The sequence below is a fragment of the Serinus canaria genome, chromosome 1 (assembly GCF_022539315.1).
Source record: "Serinus canaria isolate serCan28SL12 chromosome 1, serCan2020, whole genome shotgun sequence".
In the NCBI taxonomy this organism is placed as follows: Eukaryota; Metazoa; Chordata; class Aves; order Passeriformes; family Fringillidae; genus Serinus; species Serinus canaria.
In genome coordinates, this window is record NC_066313.1 from 52993395 (window position 1) to 53017956 (window position 24562).

Genomic DNA, 24562 nt, shown 5'->3' on the forward strand with positions numbered 1-24562 from the left:
CTGAAGGAATTGCTCAAATGGTAACACCCAAGCATGAATAACAGCTTGAGTCATCCTCACGATAAATAGGAGTGGCAGGGAAGATTTTCAAAGTGATGGGAGAGACAGTGAAGATTATAATTCGCTATTCTTCCTGGTTTTTCAGTTTGCCTTCAGCTGTTAAGGCAGATAAAAGTTTCAACTCTCAAAAAGCACAGCACGGTTTTCATTAAAGAAAACTCTTCAGGAGTACTAAAAGGCAAGCATTTATTATAGAGTGTGTGCATATATATAGCCAAAATAAAAAAGCATATAAACGTAAATATATTCATATATTTTTATTACACCATGTGCTATTTTCACAAATACCCAAAAAAGCCATCATCTTACAGACTCCTAAAACTGTGCCTTGTATGATAAAGGCAAAATCATAGAAGGTTTTCCAGCCACAGCTGTGATAACTGATGTCATAACCTTAAAAAAATTTAGAGCACATGCAGCAGAATCAGTATGAGCCTTTAGCACTATCACGCCGAGGAGCAGTGGTGGTCGTGACCTCTCTCATCCCACATGCTTCTGAACACACTCATGATGCAAGCAGAAATATATTTAGTATGTACAGACAGAAAACCTCAAATATGTTCTCAGTTCCTTTCTGAAGGTTAAAGCTGCAAACTCCTACTGTAACTTTGTCAAAAGGAGCGTGGTGAGCACATGACAAGCTATCCTTTGGTGACCCATGGTGAGCCTGTTTTGTCGCCTGCAAGAAAAACCCTAGAAAATTCCGTATTACAAATCCTTGCCCATTGCAACTTCTAAACTGAGACAAGATTCTAGGTGTCTAAAATCCAGAAATCCACAAGACATGAGTGATGTCTGCATGAGCAAGATCTGATGCCTGCAATTCCTGAGGTGCCTATCTTTACACTGGTGAAGCTCCTTCGGTAGATTGCATCCTGCTAGTGAGCATGCTGTTGTCCTGGACACACTCAGTGTTTTTTTTGTGCCTAAGGCTGTTGTCCCCCATTCCTGTATCTGAGGAAAGGCAAATATTAGCAGGCATGGAAGGAGTATGGCTGACACAGACTAGTCTTCCCTAGAGAAGGCAGCTGCTGTGCAGAAACGGGCATGAGTCCTGCAGCCCAGAGGGAAGACAGCCCAGGAACGCGTGACTCATTTGCCAGTGCTGAAGTCACTCGTGGTTGAACCCACAACTACATCTGGGGTTGGCAGCACAACGAGCCACAGCCTGTCCTGAGGCCTCATGGGCAAGTGGCAAAGCACAGCTTGCACCCACATAACTACACATTCTCCACTGCTAATCCATACCAGCAGCTGAAAATAGTCCCTGAGCTGCATCATGCCCCAAATCTTGCCTAGGCATTGTCCCGAAGAGAGATGACAAATGCCAGAACAGGCCAGGGAACACATTACCAAGGAAACACCCCTGATGACTGTGGGACAGTACTGAAGCCCAAACTATTGTCCCTTTGAGGCCAGTAGTACAAACTCAGCCCCAAATACCCAGCCCCTTGCTGCCTAGCCTTACTTGGCTGCCTATCAAAAGATTTCAGATTCATCATTTTAACACAACAGCAAACCACTTATCCAGCAACCTAATGTATCAAATGTTAACAGTGTGACCATTCCTACTTCTTCCTGATTTAAAAGGAATCACTTAAGATGTCAAAATGAAAGAGGGTTTTAAACTGCATGTAGACACCTACCTTCAGAGAAGCTGTAGGACTTCAGACACACCTAACTGAAATCCCTACCAAGAAGGATTCAACCCACAAGAAAATGTATTAACTCCCCTATCTAGATGTTCAACTCCTTCTCACAAGGAGCACATTTGAAATAATTTGAAATTGTACATCCAAGGAAACAGGCACTAAACACTTGAGAACAGTAAACTCCACAAAAACTGTGTCCTTGTACAATCAAAGACCAGGAGGTTGCATGGCTAAGCCTGTACTATTCCTAAGTACTAAGGAGCACTTGCTGACCCGTAACTGCTCATAGCTTTACCCTGACCTGGATTTGTCTAATGCTTTTTATGCAAATCTTAAACACATTATTTTTTTTTTTTTTCCTTAATGCATGATCAAAGTAGGTCTGCTGCTATTCCAGCTCAGCAAGTTCACCATATTAATGCAATAATATATTCTTTGGGAATACATGGTTTTGAGCACGAAGGCACTCTGCTGCAGTGAGCTGCATAATTTAAAACCAACGGAAGTCTTTGGTGTGGGATGAGGTATTTAAGTATAAACACTGACTACTCAGTTAGATGACAAGCATTTATTGCAAACATCAAGTTATTTTAAATCAACTCTGCGTGATAAAACAATACTGTAGATTTCACTGCAAATGTTGAATTGACAATAGAAACCACAGAAAAGAAGCTACAAAAGGAGAAGCATTACGGAGCACAGTTTAGGCAATGCTACATGAAAGATGCTATAAATAAAGCAAAGCACACTTGTCTACTTCTACTCATATTTTAACCATTAAGAGAAGTAACTTTATGAAGCATGTTTTTCCTGCATCAGTCTTTAAAACTCCAAAACAGACTACAATTCCAAATCACAACATATAGCAATACTGGTGTTCCTCCCCTCTTATAAAAATTAAAACACTAATTAGGACGGCACATATTAAAAAGCCATACAACCAAAGACAGCTACAATGTCCAAAAGCTGCAGTGCAATGCACTGCTTTAGCTTCCCATCTGTTTGTTATTCACACAAAAACAAACATGAAAACCGCAGCTGAAGTTACCAGACCAAAGCAGGCTGGGAATCTAATTCTCTTTAGCTTGCCACAATGAACCCTCACTTTCTGCTCTGAGCTGTTGGAGGGCTGCAGGCAGTGATGCAGCTGACCCTCATCTCTGCTAACAGCAAGAGCTACCAAATAACCTTCTCAAACTCCAGTCCTAAGAGAAATACCACTTGGAATGCTCCTCACATGGAGGAGCTAACAAGTTAACAGAACATTGTGGTCTGTAGAGCTAACCAGGAAAGTGTGGAGTGCTTCTGTCTCTAACCAGCTTTACCTTCAGACAAGGCTGAGGTTGGCCTGCAGCTCCAGTACAGAACAAGACCCTTTCACTACCCCAACACTGCACGTGTGAAAGGGCAGTTGCAAAGGAGCACATTCTCTAAGCACAGTAAAACACAGAAAAACACAGTACCTTGCTTGTACCTCCCCATTCAGAGCATGTGAGCAGAAAGGAAGCTGCGAGGCAGGGGAATACAGCTGGATTGCTTGTCAGATACAACAAACATACTCCACAGGCATCTACTTCCTCGAATGGTAAAACCAAAAATATCCCACAGGTATTTCACTCAAAATAGAATGAAGACCAAGAGACTTTGTGTTTGATTTGCTTGCCTGAAAACCTGTTCTTCCTTGTTTATTCCTAACAAACTGCAGCAAACAGCAACAATACTTCAGTCAAAGATGTGACATGGCAGTTGACAGGGCTTTCTGCAAGGGCAATTCAGATATTCTGGAATTTGTTCACATAACCTTCATTTGAGATATTCAAAATGAAGGTTACTACTTTTTTGGGTGGCCACAAGAGAGGTCAAATTGATAGAATGATGGAAAAGGCTGAACATGAACTCCCAGTTTGGCAGGCAACAAGCTATCTCATTCATAGGGAACAGATTTTAACTATGGAAGGGTTTAAATCATATATCTATAATTATGATAATGAAACAAAGGCTATTCAGCATCTTTGAGTCTAAAGTAATTTCAGTTCCCTTTAAAGTTACGGAATCAAAATGGTGCTCAAAGCACTGTAAGTGAGCTTACAAATTCAAAGTAAAGAATATTGTACACTCTATTTCTATTTTGCAAATAAAAATTATGCAGCATCATTAACATATTCTAAACTGATCTTCACATAATCTTTATATGAAAGCATCATAACCTCACTGGTAAATATCTGAGTGGTTAAATAGGACTTCTCTCAGGGTTCGATAAAGATTTAAGAAAAAAGAAGTACTTTTCACATGCTTTAGTAAGTATGTATTTGCCCCTTTTAAAAATCAAGAATTATTGAGAAGAACCTTCAGCTGGTTTCCACTATTTTGTCTAGCTATGCTTTTTTTTTGTTGTTGTTAAAAGAAAGGATGAGCTAGAAAAGTTTCATTTCCTTCCTAAAGCACAGATGACTAAATCAGCTAGCTATGCAAAAGACATAAACATATTCACAATGAGTAGCTAAGGAGCAATAAATTACCTTCAGAAAACAGTAAAAAACATCTTTTACATTCACTTGATGCAGCTTCCCATGTCAGGTAAAGGTCAAATGCATTTGAGACTTTTTTCCCTGAGAAATTATACAAGGCATTTTCCCCTCACAAAAGTTCTGTGACAAGTAAAACTGCAATAAATTCAAGCTATTTGGTATTAAATTGCTCAATCCTTTTAAATGTTTCATCGAAGTCTTCCTTTTTAAAGCAGTCAGGAGAATGAGCAATAACTGAAGCAGACAAGCCTTGTAATGAAATGCACTACCTGGTAGGGAGGAGGACACAAGAACTAAACAAAAATAGATAGCAAGTAAGTGGGAAAATCAAAGTTGCATTAAGCAAATATTTGTAAATAAATGTTTCTCAGAAGTTTATATTCTTATTTACTAAGTTAGATGTTTTTGGGGTTTTTTGCATAAGCTTTACTCCTTCCATGCTTTTCTTCTTCATTTTAATGCTTTTTTGGGGAAAAAAACCAAAACAACCCAATTAAAAAAAAAAAAAAACCAAACCAACAAAACCACTCTCTAACCATATGAGGACACTTGAACTTTCTCAAGATTCCATCTTTCTTGGACTGCTTACAATTAACGCAAAGAAACCACTTATGGTGAGACATTCTTTAGGAGTAAGAAGAAGGCATCTGGCTTTTCTCTACTCCTTTATCAAGTGTTTGGAGGTTCAGAGGTATTTACTGGTATGAACTACACTTCCCTAATTGCCTGCCCATTCTTGAGGGAATTGCTAATTAAGCAGACACTTGCAATGGAGGCAATACCCAGATAAGGAACTGCAAAAGAATACAGTAAACCATTCTTTTGTTTACCAGTTAAGCCTTTCTGGGATACCTCAACAGCATCCTGAGTAAGCCATCTAAGTATTTTCTCCTGTTTCTAATAAGTTTTCTCTAATAACTTTTCAGACAAAACCAGAGAACATTCAGATATAAGGAAGGGGTAGATTTTCTGCACTAGAGGACTCTTGGCTTTACACTTGTATGTGGGACTTCAGGTCCTTTGCTGCAGTGACCCCAAGACTCAGCAAGACATTTTGGCACAGATAATATTTCACTGCTTCTCCTTCTCCTCTCCTGAGCAGTCTGCCATTTACTGCTCACAGCCCTCCCCTCCTCTCATGGCCAGCCAGAGGAGGCAATGGAGGCCAGCACAGAATCTTGGGGTGCCTGTCCTGGCTGCCACAGCTGCCCTCAGCTTTTAAGGGAAACCAGCTGTGCCCTCTGGTGCCAAGGTTCCAACAGAACTCCAGACACTCACTGTCTGGAGCCTGGGGAGACCCAGACCAGGTGATATGGAAGTCAGTAAAGCAGCAGGGCCCCTGGATACATGTCATACACATTTCTTTTCATCCCCTCCACTGGGCTTCACTCCACATCTTTCTCTGGCACTAGGTGATCTTTATAGGCCCCTTCCAACTGAAATATTCCATGCTATTAATGCTCAAATCAGCCACCCCAAACTAGTACCAAACATGCCCCTCTAGAAACTCAAGAAGAGAGAATCAAAACATTAAAACACATTCAAGCAGAGCACTAAAAAAAAAAAAAAAAAACTGTAATAATCCTGTGCTTGTTGATGACATTATCATTTGTTTCACAAAAGCCTGCAACACCCATAATTTTTGAAAACACAACTGTCTGGATTTTCCAGCCTGAAAGTCCAGGTCTAAATTAAGATTATCCTGCATTGCTTGTCTGACATATTGGGGTAAAAACTGGTGGATTTGGTGTAGTGCTGATCAGCAAGCTGGCTTCAAGCTGCTTTGCAGAAGGCAGCAGGAGCCACTTCTTGCTTGTAGAGAGTCAAACCCAGGTATCTTTTGTCCTCTTAAGGTTACAATTCCTAAATACCTTTTGCATTCTTGCAAGTTTCCTAAAATAGTGTCTGCCTCTTAAAATACCCCTTCCTCTCCAGAACTAGAAGATATGGGATTAGTTCTAAACTGATTCCTTTATGTCTGGAACCAGCTCCTATAGTCTCCTGCTTTGTAGCATAAACAGCCTATTTCTGGTTTATAAGTAACGAACAATGAAAAGAAAACAAATGTTTGATTTACTGAAATACAGCCTAAAAAAACAACCCAACCTTCCAGCATTTTATTTTGATGGCATCCAAAAATAGCAAAGTGACTGGAATGCAAAGGACAATGCAAAACAATATTTTAAGTACTATTAGCAAATATATCAGATGCCCCGATCAGAGGCCCTATTGCCAAGTAGGAAGAGCAACTGAATAAAAGTTAACATTCATATAAAAACACTGAATTTATTGCTGACTTTGGTACCAAAATACAGTTAAGGTAATTACCCTTATGATTTGTGCCAGACTAGTAAAATGATGCTGGCTTACAGTCAAGTAAATCAGCAGATGTATGTTGACTTCTTCCTCTGATATGCTCCTTTTCTAAAACCAGAAGACATGACAAAACTAATCCTGTTTTGCTCTTTTAATTTCTTTTTCTAGAACCAAATCTCAGCAAGACCACAACTTATTCTATAGAGTTGGGTGTGGCTTCTTTTTTTCTAGGTAGGCACATTACACAAGGGCAAATTCTGCTTTAAAGTGTTACTTACAGATTGCCAAGCAAGAGACTCCATAATTCGATGTTCACAGTGCTCTAGATGCTTTATCATTTCCCGTGTTAGGTTGGGTTCTGCTCTAATAAAGCTCTCAATCACCTTGTAGAAGTCAAAAGCTTTTAAATCAAATACATTGAGAATCCATGGGAAAGACAAGTCTGTTTCAGCACTGGTACTGTCACTTTGTGAAGCATTTCCTGAAGGGAAAACAGACTAAAATTACCAAATATTCTACATTCTTCCACTTCTGATGTTTTTTCCTTTTTGTATTTATTTCATCATTGCTAGCTCAGACATTTCAGTGAGTCGCTTTTTGTGTTTTGGGCGGGTTTTTGTTATTTATATTAGAATATAGTAACAACTACCAATAAGTAACAATAAAATTAAAGACTTTATATTTAACTTACTGCCATATGTAGCCATGACAACCTCAACAGCACATGCCAGAAGAGATGTGTGGAAGATGTTATCATTCAGAAGTTTGCTGAAGAGAAAGGAAATTATTAGTACTTGACCAAGACTTCAAACAGCAGACTTCAATAACAAGTTAGGAGCAAGTACCTGAAATTTTGCACTGAGAGGCGCTCTTCCTCCTGAAATAATTAAATCAGACCAAACTTGTGAATATTCTTAGTAATTCCAGAGGTACTGCCAGTACTGAGACAGCAGCACTAAACTTACCGACTTCAGCATGGACTCCATCACTCTGTAATAGAGACGCACTCCAAGCTTGTACCTCTGTTAGAATGAGAAATTCAGGAACATTACAAGAAGTTTTGACAAAATACAACAGGCAGACTCTTGTGTTTTAACAATCCAGAACATTCCAGTTTTTGACAGAGCCACTATAAACAAGTAACTGTCCCCAGTTCCACTGGCCAGTAACACTGGAGAGGCCTCAAGGGCTACTAAAGTGTGCGACTACCCCAACCGCGTGAAGACTTAACCAAGTGTAACTACCTGAATTGTGTTCACACTGATTCACAGCTAATAGGATAAAAAAGCAGGGCTGACAGACAGGAAGGAGACTGTTGAGTACAAACTTGGTTGGGTTTATTTGCCAAAATCCTGGCTGAAAGCACAGCTGCTCTCCTGACTTTTTAAGGAAGTGAGTCACCTCTGGCAGTTTTAGACCAAGTTAGCCTAATGAATTTATGTTTCACTTAATGTAATTTGCCCAAAAAATTTTTCCATTCTTCAGTAAAGTACTTCCAACATATTTCCACCCAATTGCTATTGCTCCTTACATATTAAGAGGAATTTCTTACATGCTATCTTTACAGTGCTTCCTCAATTTGAAAAGCATACTGTTACTTTTTACCTTTACTGATCTACACTGAATGAGGACAGTAAGTCAGGTCTCACACCAGCGAGTGCTAACAGAGCTCGAGTGAGTGATATTCAACCCAAATACTTACCTGTGAGCCAATTTCAGCCCATCCCTGTCCAACTGCTTCAGCAAATTTCTTTTTGAAGATGTGTTCAAAACTTTCCACTCTTTTCAGGATACTATCCTTAGGGTTCACTGTGCAATTCTAAAAAAGTTCAGGAAACAAATTGGGAGAAGGAAAGACAAAGAAAAGACATTTTACTTCAAAAATATTTCAATCATTTTAACAATTAAAAGTGCTGCTTCCCTTTGTAACACCTTTCAATAAGGTCATCAGCATAAATAAAAATAGAGTATTTTAAAGAGTGCTGTACATCTTTTTCTCTTTTGTTTCCCTTCTATACCCCCTACTCTTCCATTCAATACACATATAAAAGAATTTTAATATGTTGCTCAGTAACTGAAGTATTTAATCACTTTAAAGGTTCCACTACACAGCAGTTAGAGAAAAGTGCTTTCTAAAATGACTGAGGACATTTAAACCAGCCCAAATAAAATGTACTTTTTCAAAAACGTGTGTCAGATTTACAGGTGTCTATTTTGCTTGAGTGGTAATTCCAAGAATCCTACACAAATCTTCTTTGTAGTCACTTACATTGAAGTACTTGATGAGAGTATCTGATGGTTTATCAGTTGCTGAGTTTAAAATCATAATCAACTGCTGAATGTTATTCATTGCCGCTCTGGAAAAACACAAAAAATGCATAATAAGCATTAAGGTTGGCTTGACAGTTTCCAAAAAATGAACAGCAAATCCAAAATGAACAGCAAAACACCAAAAAATTATGACTCCAGTTCTCACTCCAGTTATTAAACAAACTGTTTGAGAAAATCTACTGCACTGTGGTAACAACTATGAGTTCTAACAATGCAATTTATCTAATTGCTTACACATGGATTGGAATAATTCTAATAACCAAAAGAATGGCTTAACACCTAAGAAATAGTTTGATTCTTCCTGAATTTTTTCCTGAATTCTTCCTGAAAATTCCTGAATTTTTCATTGCTGTTTTTTGTTGTAAGTAGAATTTTGTGTGTGTCATGGTTTAACACAGTTTACTTTTTAGTTAAGGGAAAAAACTCCAGGAGTTACAGAAGCGATTCCCTGTAAGGACCTTGGCAGCTTCCTTTGGACCAGACAGAACCAATCAGCTGGCTAGTTTTGAATATGGACACCCTGTTAAGCCACTTAAGAGAGCTGAATACGTCCTGTGAAATCACATTTAAAGATGAACAAGCCCTGGGAAAAGCTCTCTTGCTTCCAGGCTTTGAACAGGTGACGGGACAGTGGCTGGGCCAGACCCCGCTCTGCTCCTGCCAGGTTCCAACCACGGCCGGAGGGCCAGGCTGGCTCTGCTCAGCTTCGGGTGGAGCTGAGCCAGGCCTGCCCAGCCATTCTGCTGGCACTGCAGAAAAGAGAACAGAGGCAGCCCTGCAGCTCCATGGCTAGAATTGAGTATGGCAGGGGCTGGAAAACAGCCATGCAGCCAGAGGGGACACCGCCCGGCAGAGAGCGCATCACCATCCGCAGGCCTGGGCGAGATAGTAACTCTCTGTGCACTGATGAAACCTGCAGGCATCAATCCTCTCTGCAGTGATGGAAAAAGGAAGTGGGGCAGACATGGTGAGAAAACAACATGGAGATATCAAGGTCAGTGAAGAAGGAATCAAATCCCACATGGGAGGAGAATGACGAGATTCCTCAGTCTTGGGCTGAAATTGTCTTGTAAGGATATGGTGAAGATATAATTGATACACCAGACTTTTTTTCCCTGTCACTCATGGAATACATGGGGAGAAGGTAGCATTCTAACCACAGCCATGAGTGCCCAAGCAAATGTTGAAGCAGCTGTGCTCCAATGAGAAGTTTGAACCAAGAGAGATGAAAAAGATGAGAAACCTTGCCCCAGAGTAGAAGGAAACCTCTGTTCCCAGAGAGAAAAGAACTTTTTGTTTCTATACTAGGACAGCACATCCTTAAAATTGTACCCCAACAAACTGAAATGCCCCACAATAGTAGCTCTGGGAAGACTACCAAACTGTGGGAGGGACTTCAAGACTGCAGATTTTCCAGGTGACTGCTATTTGCGAAAATTAAAACCACAAGAGAACAATTTCTTGTGGAAAAGTCTCCATGGCATGGCAAGAGAGATTCCTCCCACTAAGTGCACTGAAAAAAAAGACAATTTTAAATGTGAAAGTTCCAGGTTTTGTCTCTTTACATTGTTAGTGGAAAAGAAAGAGTCGGGGGGGAGGAGAAGTGTTCTGAAGGTTTATGAAGGTTTATTCTGATTTTTTTTTTTTAATTCTACCAATAAAGTTTTCTTTATACCCTTTAAAAGTTTCAAGCCTGCTGTGCTCTCCTCCTAATCCTTATCTTGCAGCAGAAAATGAGCAAATAATTGTAGTGGGTGCACTGGCATTTGGCCGGCCCACTACAGTTTGTCTGTTTCAAATTTCTGTATCATTTAACCTCAATTTGGCTCATATCACCAGCCAAGTAAGTGCAAACCCGACAAAAAAGTATTGGTAAAAATCACTTCTGCCACAACTCTCCTAATGATAAGGAAAAGCATAAGAACACTGGAAAAACACAAAATGGAAACATACAACCCATTCTCATTATGCTCATAACTAGTACTTACACCCTTTTTATATACTTGTTTCTACATAAATGACCAGATACAAATCCACTTATAAAAATCATTACATTCTCTGTTTCAGGGGGCTTTAAAGCAGAGTCCATGAGCCTAGGTTCAAAAATATGACACTGTAAGGCAGCTCAAAGAAATAAACATGGTCCTTTCAGTATATACTATACAGGGTTCTGGTTAATCAGGGAGAGGTAGGATTCACTTTCCACTCTATGATGGTGATCAAACCTTTGCTGCCATCTGCTGACACTTCTGTGGCTTCATGAAAAAGTTACTACAGTCCAAATTCACATGATTTGTCTTAAATAGCATTAGTTTTGGAAAAATCAGAGCAATGCCCAAGTGAGAATGGAAAGAATCTAAACATCACTAGACTTTCTCTCAAGAACAAAGTTGGTTTAGAACATTTCAAATTTTTAGCAATGCAGAAGCTTCATACTCCTGGACTTTTCTAATGTCAAGAACTTTAAGGAAACATCTTTGACATCTTAATATCTACTATAAATAAAAAGTAACAGTGATCAGAACACGTTATAGTTTATGGAAAAAACCAACAAAACCAAGGCCACGGTTCCTTAAAAATTAAAAAAAGGCTACTCTAAAGAAGAATATTTTTAGCTATGATATTAAACAAAAGAATACATTCAAGAGAAAAACTCATACCTAACAGGAGTCTGTGGAAGTATAATATTGATTTCCTCATCTGGATTGTTTTTTAGTGGTGTCCTCTCCAACTGTGAGCTACAGAAATGGAAAACAAACTTATTAAAGACTAATACAATTCCAAAGACAATATTTTCTATAAAGACTTATTAATCTGAAGAGAAAAATGTGTAACAGATTTTTAGAAGATCTACATGCCCAATTACTTCAGTTGTTTAAATTCCCAAGTGGATCTGCTTTGAGCAGGATGTTGGACTAGACAAGCTCTAAAGTTTCCTTCCAAACTTTTCTTCTTTTCTAGAATTCCACTTACAAACAGCTTAATTTATATGTAGAGATGGTATTAGTTACATTTTAATCCCATTTTAAATTTGTGTATTTTCATAGCATAGATAAATTCAGACTCACATGGTGAGCTCACATTCAATTATAGAGATGTTGAATTGTCAGCAATTGCTAGCATATAAGTGTAGGACTGAAAAAAAAATTAAACAATCATAGAATGGTTTGGATTGGAAAGGGACCTTTGAAGGTCATCTAGTCCCATCCACCTTCAATGACCAAGGACATCTTCAACTAAATGAGGGTCCTCAGAGCCCTTTCCAGCCCAGCCTTGAATATTCCCAGGATGGGGCATCCACAACCCAAACCATTCACTGCCAGCTGGCACAGAGCCATACCTCTGGCAAGCTAGCATGACCTGCCTTCTCCTTGTGATTCCTCAGCTTCCCCTGGATGAAAAGGGCCTTGCACAGAGTAGAGTTAGAGCAGAGCTTCCAAATAATTTTAGGCAGTCACAGTCATATGTTCCCTAATTATTTAAGTGATGATGTAAAGCAAGGCTGTTGATGCCAGAAATACCTTAGGTGAACTACAAAGCTAGTAGGCCAACAAGACAGAGAGATCTCCATTTATAACACAAGGGGGCAGAGAGCAACACAAGTCTGCACTCTCTGTTAGGGAAGGAAAGCAGGAAATGGAAATATTACCATGCAATGACAGCAGGCTGCAGAGTCTCGTCACGATTCAGAAATAGTCTCGCATCTATGTCTTTGTTCTTGAGATAGAGCTCGTCATACTGTTTCAAGATAACTTCAACCTCAAAAAGACATTGAAAAAACATGGAATTCATTACACAGGAACAAGTTTGACAATCTACTGAATAACATAAGTTATTCCTACTTCATGATTAAATGCTAAAAGAATGACCTTGGACCTCACAAAGTTACATCTTATACAACCGCTGAAATATACCCGGAGGAAAATTACTGTTTATAAGAGAAAACAACCCAAGATCATAAGAATTTTTTTGATGAAATGTAGGTCTTGACACTGTAAAAATAGCTAGGTTAGGAAACAGACTTGCAAACCAAACTAACATTTCCATATTTTTAAATCTTTTCTTCTAGAAAAAGGGGTGTCTCCAAGAGCAGGAAATGTAAAATGCTTCCTCTTAGAACAGCTGTTGGGCAATTGACTCAGTCCCGTCTGCTGGTTTGGACAACACGGCCTAAACTCAAACCTTTTTTATTTTTTTTCTCAGTAGGAATTTCCTCATTTTATATTAATATATCTGCACTGGAGTAGCTCTTAAGAGACACACCTATTGGTACAAAAACAGACTTGTTATTTCATAGCCACACTGTAGTTTTTTTACTAACTATTAAAAGTTTCTTAATTGACTAAATCCCAGAATGCTATGACTTCACTTTGCACGGAGGAGTTTATTGGATTTTTCTGATTTTTTTTTTAATTACTTCTTTTTACTTTGAATGACTAACATTAACAGGAAGTTTGCAATTTTTTTATCTGGCTCCCCAAATCCACTGCTGTGCTCATGCCGAAGTATGCAGCCACCTCAATTATCTGCTCCCTGAGCCCTTGAACTCATTAAATGATGCTGTGCTCTGGCAAACTCCTGCTAGGAAAACAGGCAACAATGCATATGAACCCAAATTAGTCCCCTCTCAGTCTCAAGAGAGAGAAAGCTGCAAATACCTCCTACACAGCTTTGTTCCTTACCCTCTTCTTTACCTTTGCCAAATGGATTTGCTCCAAACTGATCTCACAATTAAAACTTTGATATTAGGTCTATTAAACTAAAGATTATATTTCAATTCCTATTATTCTTTTTATTTAAAAACATAATTAAGTTTTTATTTTTTGTTATCTTCTTAATGGATTATGCATTCTTTTTATCTAAAATATTTCAGTCTTTCATAAATTTCTAAAAAAAACCCCAGCAGCTCTCAGACAAGATGGCTGTACTGAGATAACTTGGAAAAAACCTTCAGTCAAAAATAAGAGTTCTGTATCAATCTATTCATTAGTGCATAAAGGCTGACCAGCAAACACATGGGAAAGACAAACAAAATACCAACATTAGGACTCAAAAGCTTTTTTTGCTCTGGAAGGAACATTAAAATTTTTCAAAAGCATAGTGGTTTTTTATGAAAGTCAATTTAAATGTACCACATTACTAGCTATTGTACTGATGATCTCATTCATGATTTTTGGTTAGCTGATTACATGTATGGACCGACTACCTCTGAAATACAGCTCTAACTTTCTGCTCTGGCACTCAAGGTTAAGGAGCAAAGATCATGTGACTCAATTTTTCTTCAAATGCATCATTTTGTAAAAGTTTCACCAGCAAGTCTTATGCTAATAATTTTCATATTGTGCTTAAGTTGAGCAGCCTTGGATGAAAACCCTCTGATGTGAGAATAAGCTGTATAATGACCTTTGCCTGGAAGTTCATATAGGGTTTCCCAACTATACACACACACATAAATTAAAAAGTCTAAACAGGCTACTGATATCCTGGAATTAATTTAGGAAGAGATTAAGATCTTCAGTGAGACCTGTACTTTGTTCCCCACCCAACACACTATGACAGTGAACAGGAGAAACATTTGATTGAGCCCTGCAGACTCAATGCTCTGATCAGCTTCAGAGCTGCTTATTTTTAGGTTACCACATCTATTGGTGACACACAGCTAAACTTACACTTTTAATAATGATGAATGTAAACACACTGCAAGAAGTTACCTATTAAAATGCACTCTGGATGCAATTGCATAGAGGTAGAGTCTGCTGCGTCCAGGCAACAGCTCAGCAAGATGAAAGTAATTTTGCACAGACACAGCAGTCCAAACTCTGCCAAGTTGTGAAACTGAGACTAATCTTCTGGGTATCTTTCCAACAACACTACAATAACATGTCTCATTTATATTTAAATTAAGGTGTGTAATTTAGGGCTTTAAGCATTTATAGAGTGACTTCAGAGACGCAGTATTGTAATAGTTGTATTTTAGATTAATGGCCTTACCAAGGTCATGGATATGCATCTCTTGCTTGGAGCAAAAGCTTTTTGCTTTGAGCAAAGCCTGGTTTAGCCTCAGGAGATTAATTTATTAAATTCAAAAGTATAAGCTAAATATACTTTATGAATACTGGCCCTGCTAGGCCACATTCCTAAAAAACAGTTCATTTTGCTACATGATTTTAGAAGAACCTATTAGAACTCCACCAATAGGTAAAGGGTGTCTTAAGCAATTTGGCATGAAGTAAAACACAGTTGTTGAACAGTCTGTACTGCGTTTGCACAGGAAGGTTTTGGTAACCGGGGGGGGGACAGGGGAGGCTTCTGTGAGAAGCTGCTAGAAGCTTTTCCCATGACCACCAGAGCCAATCCTGATGGCTCCAGGACTGACCCTTTCTATTGGTCAAGGCTGGGCCAATCTGGAATTACAGTAGCGCCTCGGTGATAACATATTTATGAAGGGAAAAAGTTATTACACAGAAACAACTGCTGTCTGAGAAAAGAGGTGTGAAAGTACGTGAAAGGAGCAACACTGCAGACACCAGGGTCAGTGGAGAAGGAGGGGCAGGAGGTGCTCCAGGTGCCAGAGCTGGGATTCCCCTGCAGCCCCTGGTGCAGACCATGGTGATGCAGTATGTCCCCTGCAGCCCAGGGAGGTCCATGGGGATTCAGAGATCCACCCACAGCCTGTGGAGGAGGTGGGTGCCTGAGAGAGGCTGTGACGCTGTGGGAGGCGCGTGCTGGAGCAGGGTCCTGGCAGGGACTTGCAGACCCATGGAGAGGGAGCCGGCACTGGAGCAGGTTTCCCAGTAGGACTTGTGACCCTTGAGGGAACCCACACTGGAGCAGCTTGTGAAGAGCTGTTGCCTGTGGAATGGACTCATGTTGGAGAATTTCATGGAGGATGTTCTCCTGTAGAAAGGACCCCCACTGGAGCAGGGGAAGGGCTCCACTCCCTGTGCAGTGGCAGGAACATGTGATAAAGTGACTCTCCATCTTCTGGCACTGCTGATGGGGAGCAGGTTGAGCCTGGGAAGGAGGCAGGGGTGGAGGAAGGTGTTTTTAACATTCATTTTACTTCTTATTATCCTGCTCTGGTTTTGTTGGCAATAAATTCAGCTAACATCCGTAAGCTGAGTCTGTTTTGCCAATGATGGTACTTGGTAAGCAGTCTAAACTTATGAACCTTTTGTTATATTTTTTCTCTTCCCGTTCTGCTGCAGAGAGGAATTAAAAGAGGCTTTGGTGGGTTCCTGGCACCTAGCCAGGATCTGCCCACCACAATGTCCTAAATTTCTCCACTTACCTCTGGTAGTCCATTGGAAGCTACAATACCAGCAGAATTCAAGAAAGGAATGAAGCTTGTCAAATACACATTTTTGACCTAAAAAAAAAAGGAAAAAATGTAGCATTAGCAAAGTAGAGAGTCAGCCATGCATACACTGCTTTTGCATCTTTAAATCAAGAAACTGAGACAGTTCTGTAATGCACTGTGGTTTGTTTCCAATAAAGCAAGAACAAAACTTGCTATACATCCAAAACACGGTGACATGTAAGCATGCAAATACAATCCTTTGCTGGAATACTAAGTGATTAAACTGGAGAAGAACGGCACTCTTTCCAGCCCTCTCACATTTCTGCTTCCATCATCCAGTTGGATATTTAAAAATCAGTCCTTTTTACACAGAAATAGATTAAACAGCAGAGGGAAAGGCGAATGGGGTCTTTTAAGATCTTCCACAGAAGCAATGTGCTTTTTGCATACATTTTCTCATCATGGGATGCAGCTGTGAAACTCCATCAGAGCAGCCCTGCATCCATATGCTACATGCTGTGATCTGCCTGTAACTTCATATTGTATTCTTCACAAATCAGTTACCCTGGCAAAATTATCACCCATACCAGAGGGCTTGTTTTGGGTAGGTTTTGTTTGTTTTTTACACTACTGACTAGAGAAACTATAAAATGGTAAAACACCTTCAACTACTGAAGGTAATTACTTGACAGAATAGTTGAGCTGTCCCAAATAACGACACTTTAAAAAAAGACCATTTAAATAAATACATATTCCAGATGGAGTCTAGCAGCAAGATCTATCAGACTTGGAAGTGCAGGCATTACCTCATCTAAATTACAATCATGCTCTTTACAAAGGATTTCGATAATTTTTGTGTCGGTATCAAGCTGCTTGGCAGTGCGTGAACTCCTGCTCTGACCTCTTCTTGGAGTGCGAGCTGAACCATTTACAGTCGCTGCAGACACAGAAGACTCTGCAAAGAGATTCAAAACCATCACAAGGTTAGAGCCATCTTAAGAAAGAAGAAATTCAAGTTATTAAGCCTAGAAGATTCTACTTCTTATATCCTTTTTTCAGGTCTTCCCCTTAAATATATTTTCTTTCTCATCTGTTCAGCTAGGTAAGAAATCTTCATTACAGAAAATCTATACAAAAAGAAAGTTAATTTTGAAATTCCTGTATCAGTATTTGGACATTTTGTTTTTAAGAAGCTATTTTACACAGAATGTAACAGCATTTTCTGCAAGTAGCTTTAACTGAGAATCTGTTTTGCAAAGCTAGGAAAACCTTATCTTTTCACAGATGAGTAACTATTTTTTCTATTTTTAAAGAAGTATAAAACAAGAAGCTGAAGGACAATAAATCAATGCAGGACTTAAGTGATGGTGGGAACTTGGAAAATGGTCCTGGAGGGAATTCCTCCTTTCCCCATATACCCCTAGACACACAAGCAGAAACAAACAAGTCCACCTAGAAGAAGGCATCAAAAAACCTTAATACTGTGTGGTAAAAAATTTCATTTTGTTAAATATCATTTCATTTTATCAAAATAGATGGCTCAAATATGTGAATTATATTAATAACATACAATAACGTGATTAAATATTGTTGGTTTAAACTGACACTGTAATCAGCATGCTGTTCTCACCTGTAACTTCATCTGCATTTGACAACCGTTCTGAGAAATTCTGACAAACTACACTGCAGAGGTGGTTGCATCATAATCCCCTCAGTCTTAGTCAGATCATAAAGCCTGACATCATTTATCACAACATGAAGCCTCTTGGTCATGAGGGTTTGAACAGTAAATTGTGTTATTTTATCAAAGAATGCAGAGCTGTTTGATAGTTCATACACAGCTTCACATTAGAAACCCAGTGCTTTGCACTTAGGATAGTGACACTCCTATCTGTAACTTAATCTCAAGTGGCAGAATTTTTTTTCAAGATATGATGCACAGAACCAAACAGTTTCTAAAAATGAGCTCCTATTCTGCACGGTTTTACTACAATAAAATAAATCATTGTGAACACAGAATTCAAAACCAGGTAGTTTTAATTCAGTGGTTTTTGAAAAGGATCTGCTTTATAACACCTGAAATAAGCAGCAGCATATATGTCTGTCCTACTAGGAATGAAAATTTAAATTCAAAATGGTACTGGAGGAAAGCAGGGATCTGCTTGTCTTAAGTCCATCCTTTATTCACATTAGAATAAGACCAAGTTTATTTTTTCTTACCTGCAACAACTAATCACTAGGTCAGATAAATATCTCCAAAATACAGAATTTAAAGAATATAGTAGTGAATACCTTATCTATTGTACAACATTACAATCAAGGTAGATGTTTAGTTGCCAAAGAAAGAAATAAAGCAAATAGATTTAGGCTAAATATACTAGGGCTGCGTCTTAACCCACCAGAAGATAAACTAATTACTAAAAAACTGAGTTACACCCTGTGACTCCAAATATTTCAGTATATTAATTCCATAGTTTGCTGAAGAAAATAGTTAACTCAAATAGAATTCTATCTTTGGAAGTTTTTATAAATATTTACTGTAACTTTTTAGTGAGGTTTTCCAGGTTTTAGATATAAAAACTTAATGGGTAAAAACTTACTGCTGAATAGAAGTTTTTATAGAGAAGACCCATTATATTTTTACTTAAAATAGTAACACTTGCAATAGCAAACAGGATGTAATAAAAGCAAAGCTGTCTACATTTTACCTCTATTATTTTGAGCTGCTACCCACTGTGTATTTGTTTTAAATGTCTGTACAGTCCAGTATCTTGTACATTTCTGCTGTTGTCATACTGTTAAACATCAATAATACAGTCCACCACACCAATAAAGTAAGATACCACCACTTTTCCCTTTTGTAATACAAGACAAACCTGAATAATAGTTCTCAGTTGTAATCTACCAAGAACCTGAATTCTTTTACCAAATTAGACTTGCTGTTTTGACATGTCCCTAAATAACCAATATAGGGAGAGGACATAGCAGAAATTATAGTAAATATACTGCCACATTCAGGTAATTGATTTCAAGTTCACAATAATGTAAATTTAACTAAAACAGAAAATTGCATTTCAATAAGCTTAAGAAGTTTAATTATGTTAATTATGAGTATTAGCATGGCTAATAGAAATATAATAAATTTACTTTCTACTTCAATGAAAAAACAAAAAAATTCTTACTGTATGGTTCCTTGAGCATAGCAGGAGGTGACAGTTTGATAAAATAATCTAAGACACACAGCAACAACTGGAAAGAAATCACCAGGTCATCTTCCACTTGCAACACTTTACCTGCAAATATTTAAAAGGGTAAAGAAAACCTTTTTGAGAATGGTTGGCTTAATTCTAGAAGTAATTTTGCAAAACAAAGACTTGGAAGTTCACATAGTAAAACACTACCACTAGAATTCAGGAAGCATCATACAGGGTGCCAGTGCTGTTTAAAGGCTATTGATTTGATAACTCATGGCGCTTAGAGACAGCACACACACAAACAAAATCACTGATTACAAAATGCCCTCAGTGCTCAGACCTGATTTTTCTTTTACTGTAAAAGAGTAACCTCTTACTTCTGTTTAATTCCTCTCTACTTTCTTTTTCTGTGGTCTCATGCAAGCTTTTTGAAAGCTGCTAAATATTCAGAAAGCAGGAGCCGCTAGTACACAGTGAAGAGAAATTCAAAACATGCTATCACACTGTAGGCTCAGCCTGTCAAATTTTTATGAAATTACTTAAAAGTCACACAAGTAATAGCATGAAGAGCACTTTCAGAGATGCATTATTCCAGTTTTTCCCAAATTATGACTCATATGCCAGAGAAGATCTACAGGGCCATCCCAGGATAGCGTGCATTGCTACAAAACATTCAGGAAGCCGATAGTGGTTTCGAACAGCTACAGATCTACCTGTGCTCTATTTACATGTGCAATTTTTGTATTTATTTTCTATCAAAAGTAGCAAGCATCACCCAGGTTCTCCTGAAGCTCCAACTATTTTCTAGTAAATTTCAGCTTTCTTTGTCCTCAAGAAAAGGCAGGCTAAAAAACCTTTCGTGGGTTTTGCTTTATGCTTACACATGGAGAATTCTAGTGACAAAAGTAAAAAAAACTCAGCTGATCCAAGTCTGATTTTGATATCAGAGATGCATACACTTCACTGATAACACACACCTGCAGTAAGCAGCACTTGAGAGACATGATTCACTCATTTTAGCAGGAAAACAATGAGGCAGAAACTCCATGGACTACTATACATTCATCACTCAACATTAACTGTAACTTACAAATTTTCAAGAAAGATTTGTAGCATTCAAGGGACATGCTTTCAGAGACTTACTATAACACCTTCTAATTAAATTTGTTTTATTAAATATAATTTATCATATACATAAGCTTATTGCTGAAAATATGCCAGTTTTTTAAGGTAATTATCCATTATTAAAATGCTGGCAGACTACAGAGCACCTCAGAATAGACTTAAATACAGAACAGCAAGCTTTAAAGAAAAAGGAAAAAAGTCATAGAAATTTTAGAACACTTAAATATATGTTTATATACAGAGAGTGTATCAGTAAGAAGAACAGCCAAACTGTATATAAAGAAATATTAGTGAGCAGTTTCAAAAGCCAGGCAGTCAAAACGGTCTGTACAATACTTATTTGAAATAAGGATACTAGTGTCATGTTGGACATGGAAAACAAATACACTCATTTCAAAAATATTCATCAAAATTACTGTGTTTAAACCAAAACTCACCTTTTGCCAGCAAAAAAGTAATCCAGTAATTTTTTAGGACTAATACAGAACTGAGTTCAGCAGAAATCCTGCAGGGAAACAAAAATACTTTGCACTGATAGCTCTACAATGTTTGAAAACATGCTTCTGTCTATGGAACTATTTAACAACATGCAACATTTCCCATGGTCTTAAGTTTACTAAAAATCTCATCCCATTCCCTCTGTAATTATGACTACACATTTGAAAAACTTAAGTCCCTGTAAAGCCATTCCAGAATGAGGAAATATCTTTATCATCCTCAGAAAAGAAACTGAATGTAGACAATTCAACTGCTCTGAGCTGTCTTCTCTTGTCTCTTTGACTGATGCCCTACTCTCCAGCCCCAGCATGAACTCAAGCTCACTGGGGAGCTGTTAAGGCAAGTTTTAGTACACTCATTTGCTGCTGTGATTAGGAAGCTCACTCTCCATGCCAGTGTTCATTTCCACCATGCCAAGACATACCCCATTGGGTGGCAATACTTCATGGAGGAGGGATAGAGATATAAAAATACATAAAAATGCAATATGATACATATCTACCGATATATACATACACTCTATATATTTTTGTAAGAATATACTTATATAATATACATAAGGTGCATAAATCACATATATAGAGATATATATGTAACATATATATAATTTCTGCATCTCCCATCATCTCATTGAAATTCAAACTCCACACTAAATCTAAAATAAACACACAGCATGCTACAACTTAGGTCACTCCTGAAGGGTTAAAAGATAACATGCCATCATGTTTTACATCTTATCTTGACAAACACAAATTAGGAAAAATCAAACTTACTCACTACTAGGTTGTTCCAGATAAATAAGGCCACAAGTCCTAGAAAATAAAAAAATTCTAATTTTTGAACATGCTTCTGTAAGCAAACTATGCAGTATCTTTGACTTGAATGTAGTTAAAAAAGACATCAGTTCTCAAAACATTTTTCTAACTTTAAGAAAAAAAGCTGACTCAACAGTTAACAACAGATCAACTGAAAGCCTGAAATAATGTTGTTGTTTGCATATTTATGTCAAAGCTTAGACAGCAAAACAATTTTGACTTGGTATAATAAAATTGCTTTCTTCCAGAAAGACAAGATTCATACATACATTGTTACTCAGTGTTTTGTACAACACAGCAAAGCATGCTACAGCTGCACAAAACAGACTAAAAAAGGGCATTTAAAAATCTTTGGTATTTCTTCAATGCCACTGCAAGCTTTGTGGTGTAATGTTGCTTCCCAGTTATTCTAGGTACATACCATTTCAAGAAAAAAATTCAGTTTATGCAAAAACAAACTAGGATATATATTATTTCATTCTATAAACTACCAAAGGGTGATCTCCTATCCCTTTCAAAGGGTATTTAAGAGATATTTGAGGGTCTTTTGTGATTTGGAAGGCAAAATGTTAAGTAAAAAAAAATATTTAGACAGTAAACCAATCCTCTTTATATCTGTAAAAAGTTTAAAGTGAGTAGTAATCGCTTGTCATGCTAGTCTTACCACTGTTTGTACTGCAACAAGGGAGTTGTTTAATATAGCATTGTGATAGTTATGGTAAAATGTAAGAGGTGTTTATTTAATACATGTAAACAGCTCAGTTTCACTGTTCTGCAAATATTAGCCCACACAGTTTAAATGGGCTCCTATAACACACAGTTTGAAAAACTAAAATACTTAAATGTTGACGGACAAAGAAATCAATTTCAAAATGAAAAAAGCATACACTACCTTTCAAACTTGTGGTATAGTGCAAATAATACATCGTATTTCTTTTTCAGCCTTGATACAGTGCTATCAACTTTAGTGCTTACAGTATCCATGTTAACATCCACCTCTTTCAGAAACTGAAAAAATGTGCATACACTGAAAAAAGAAAAAAGATGACACATTTTCACAACTTGTGAAAACAAGTATTCTGAAAAAGCTCTTAAAAAAGAGAAAATAAAAATACATCTCCATGAAAACCCACTGCCTTACTTCACTAGACTCCAGCATTTTCTTACTACTACTACCAGCGACTGAACCCTTGCCTTGGGAAACATTACGTGTTTACTTTGAGCCCCACCTTCACATTTTCCAGACAGCAGGAATACTGTTCAGAGGTATCTCACGATACAGGCTCTACTACAGAAGAAAAATTTCCTTGCCTAGCACAGATATTATCTCTGGAAGTCAGAATTTGCTACCTAGACACACCTTTGTTCTTGTGCTGCTGGTAATACCACAAATAGCCAACATACACTTCTCAGGTCTCCTGTTCTGCTTTAGAAACGCTCCTGCTACTCTAAGAACAGGAACCTTTGCTCCATCCACGCTAAAGAAAGACCTAGGAATGATAACTGAGATGAATGCATTGAATTATATAGAATTTCAAGTCTTTCAACAGGACATCTCCTGGAAAATTCAACAGGACATCTCCTGTTCAACAGGACATCTTTTGGAAATATTACACAAGGGATCAAAGTTCCCATTCATCCATGTAATATTATGGCCACCAAGGAAGCATTTTGTTACATTCATAAGTAAAATGAGCAGGCTGCTAAAAATTAAAGAGGAGGAATCTATCAAATATTTTCAACTACTTCAGATCAAATATATTTTGATCCTTTTTTAGAATATAATATTCTGAGAGACTTCTTGATCATTGTCAGATTAAAGATACAAGATACAAAACCAGTCAGAAGCTCATTTAAGAATGCTTATGATGGAAGAAAAGATCTTTCCAAGATATCTGAAGGCTCTAGAGGATGACTAGTAGAAATCTCTGCCAGTTTGACCTTATAGCTGAGAAAAAGCCCAGGGCTAACAAGCAATTGAGTACTGCATCACAATCAGCAGAGTAACAGCTTACTCTTTGAAATCCTAAGGGAAAAAGTCTCTCACTTTTCAGCACAAGTTTGTCTGTGGAACTTGGGTGGAACATGCCAGACGTTGCTGCACAAATGGAATTGGATTTCACGCGGTTCCAAGGCAACGAGCACTGAAGAGATTAAGTCAAAACCTTGGACCTGACCCTGCTCTGGGAGATGATGCAAGGCAGAAGAGGGCATGGAGAAATCTAACCATAACAGACCACGTCAAGGAAAAGGATATTCTGGTCCAAGCCTGAGGTTATTGCCTGGACTTAGCCTCCTGCCCTAGAGCATTAAGAGGCTCTGCTCCTGCACATGCTTTCCACACACGGCACAGTTCCTAGGCAGATGGCACTGGAATTCTTTCCTAGATGAATGTAACACAAGGTTGCTGTTCCCACCTAAATTTACCTTAAAAGCAGATACATATTTTAATTACTGTATTATGAACTTAATTAATATACAATATAACAGTAACACACCCCCAACAAAAAGAGTGCAAAGTTTAGCCTGGCATTAAAATGCTTGAGAAAGAGCAGCATGCTGGTCAATTGTTTGAAGAATAACGCTTCTTTTCCCCACTTCTTGATTTAGCCTAAGCCTAATGCTGGGAAAAAGGTTTTATGGAAAATCATCATAGAGGGAAAGAAAGAATGAAATATTTTAAGTGAAATTTGCACCAACCTGAACCAATGAATACTTTAGGGAGAGCAAGAACAACAATGGG

At 38.0% G+C, this 24562-nt stretch overlaps 1 protein-coding gene across 1 annotated transcript in view; it reads right to left on the reverse strand.

The window, feature by feature from the left end:
* The window catches only part of RB1 (RB transcriptional corepressor 1), a 72232-nt gene that overhangs the window by 36865 nt on the left and 10805 nt on the right, over window positions 1-24562 (reverse strand). Inside the window, exons 4-17 of the mRNA XM_050970235.1 lie at window positions 22712-22846; window positions 21778-21816; window positions 20944-21011; window positions 19370-19480; window positions 16994-17142; window positions 16179-16256; window positions 12537-12646; window positions 11548-11625; window positions 8826-8913; window positions 8259-8375; window positions 7522-7578; window positions 7402-7433; window positions 7248-7324; window positions 6835-7037 (exon numbers count right to left, since the gene is read on the reverse strand). Coding sequence (XP_050826192.1) covers window positions 6835-7037; window positions 7248-7324; window positions 7402-7433; window positions 7522-7578; window positions 8259-8375; window positions 8826-8913; window positions 11548-11625; window positions 12537-12646; window positions 16179-16256; window positions 16994-17142; window positions 19370-19480; window positions 20944-21011; window positions 21778-21816; window positions 22712-22846 — 1342 coding nt within the window. The remainder of the gene's footprint in view (window positions 1-6834; window positions 7038-7247; window positions 7325-7401; window positions 7434-7521; window positions 7579-8258; window positions 8376-8825; window positions 8914-11547; window positions 11626-12536; window positions 12647-16178; window positions 16257-16993; window positions 17143-19369; window positions 19481-20943; window positions 21012-21777; window positions 21817-22711; window positions 22847-24562) is intronic.